At 57.4% G+C, this 751-nt stretch overlaps 1 protein-coding gene across 1 annotated transcript in view; it reads right to left on the bottom strand.

Annotated features, from left to right (window-relative positions):
• LOC119336635 overlaps window positions 1-341 on the bottom strand; it is a 3,734-nt gene extending 3,393 nt beyond the window's left edge. The window contains exon 1 of the mRNA XM_037608684.1: window positions 2-341. Within this exon, the coding sequence (XP_037464581.1) occupies window positions 2-296 (295 nt within the window). The 5' untranslated portion in view covers window positions 297-341. The remainder of the gene's footprint in view (window position 1) is intronic.
• Between the last annotated feature and the right edge of the window lie 410 nt (window positions 342-751).

Below are 751 nucleotides of genomic sequence, written 5' to 3'. Positions count from 1 at the left end.
AGCGGGGCGGCGGCGAGGGACTGCTGCGGGAGGCTGAAGGGGAGGTCCGTGTCGGCGGGGAGGTCGGCCCAGCCGTTGAAGGACGCGGCGGCGGCGGAGGAGGAGGAGGAGCAGCGGCAGCGGGTGGATGTGGATGTGGGGGTGGAGGGTCGATGCGGGCGGGATCGAGCGGGGAGGGTGAGGTGCGGGTGGCGGAGGCGGGATGGTGTCGGCGGCCTGGAGAGGAGGAAGAGGAAGAGGGGCTGCGACGAGGAGGAAGGAGAAGGGAGGGGAGAAATGGCCGCCGCGGCCGCCATTATCCCACCCCACCCACCGCTGCCTCCGCCGCCTGTCTACTTTTTTCAGTGAGAAATATCCCACCTTTCCTACACGTGACAATCCTGCGTTTCAACAGGGCTTCGCCCGTAATTTTTCCCCAAAAAGGATAATATCTATTATAAAAGTTCATCAAAAATACAAAACATGTTAAATATAATAAAATTTACATCAAAATTTCAAGACCACCCAACAACCATTTACCGCCGTAACACGCCGATGTCGCCGCTCCTCTTCAGAGCCGGTTTGACCTCGTCAATGACAATTGAAAAGTCTTCGTGCCCGTGCCCCTAAGGAGCAGCGCACTGGACACGCAGTCGTCATCGTTGTGCCCTTCATATACCTTAAGCACCTGACATCAAATCTTGCCACATAACGGGAAACTGTAACCGCACCGTCCCAAAGACGCGACAAACTCGACGAGGACCGGAGCCAA

The sequence above is a fragment of the Triticum dicoccoides genome, chromosome 7B, assembly GCF_002162155.2.
Source record: "Triticum dicoccoides isolate Atlit2015 ecotype Zavitan chromosome 7B, WEW_v2.0, whole genome shotgun sequence".
In the NCBI taxonomy this organism is placed as follows: domain Eukaryota; kingdom Viridiplantae; phylum Streptophyta; class Magnoliopsida; order Poales; family Poaceae; genus Triticum; species Triticum dicoccoides.
The sequence above is the reverse complement of the archived record's forward strand: the minus strand, read 5'-3'. Positions and strand labels throughout refer to the sequence as shown.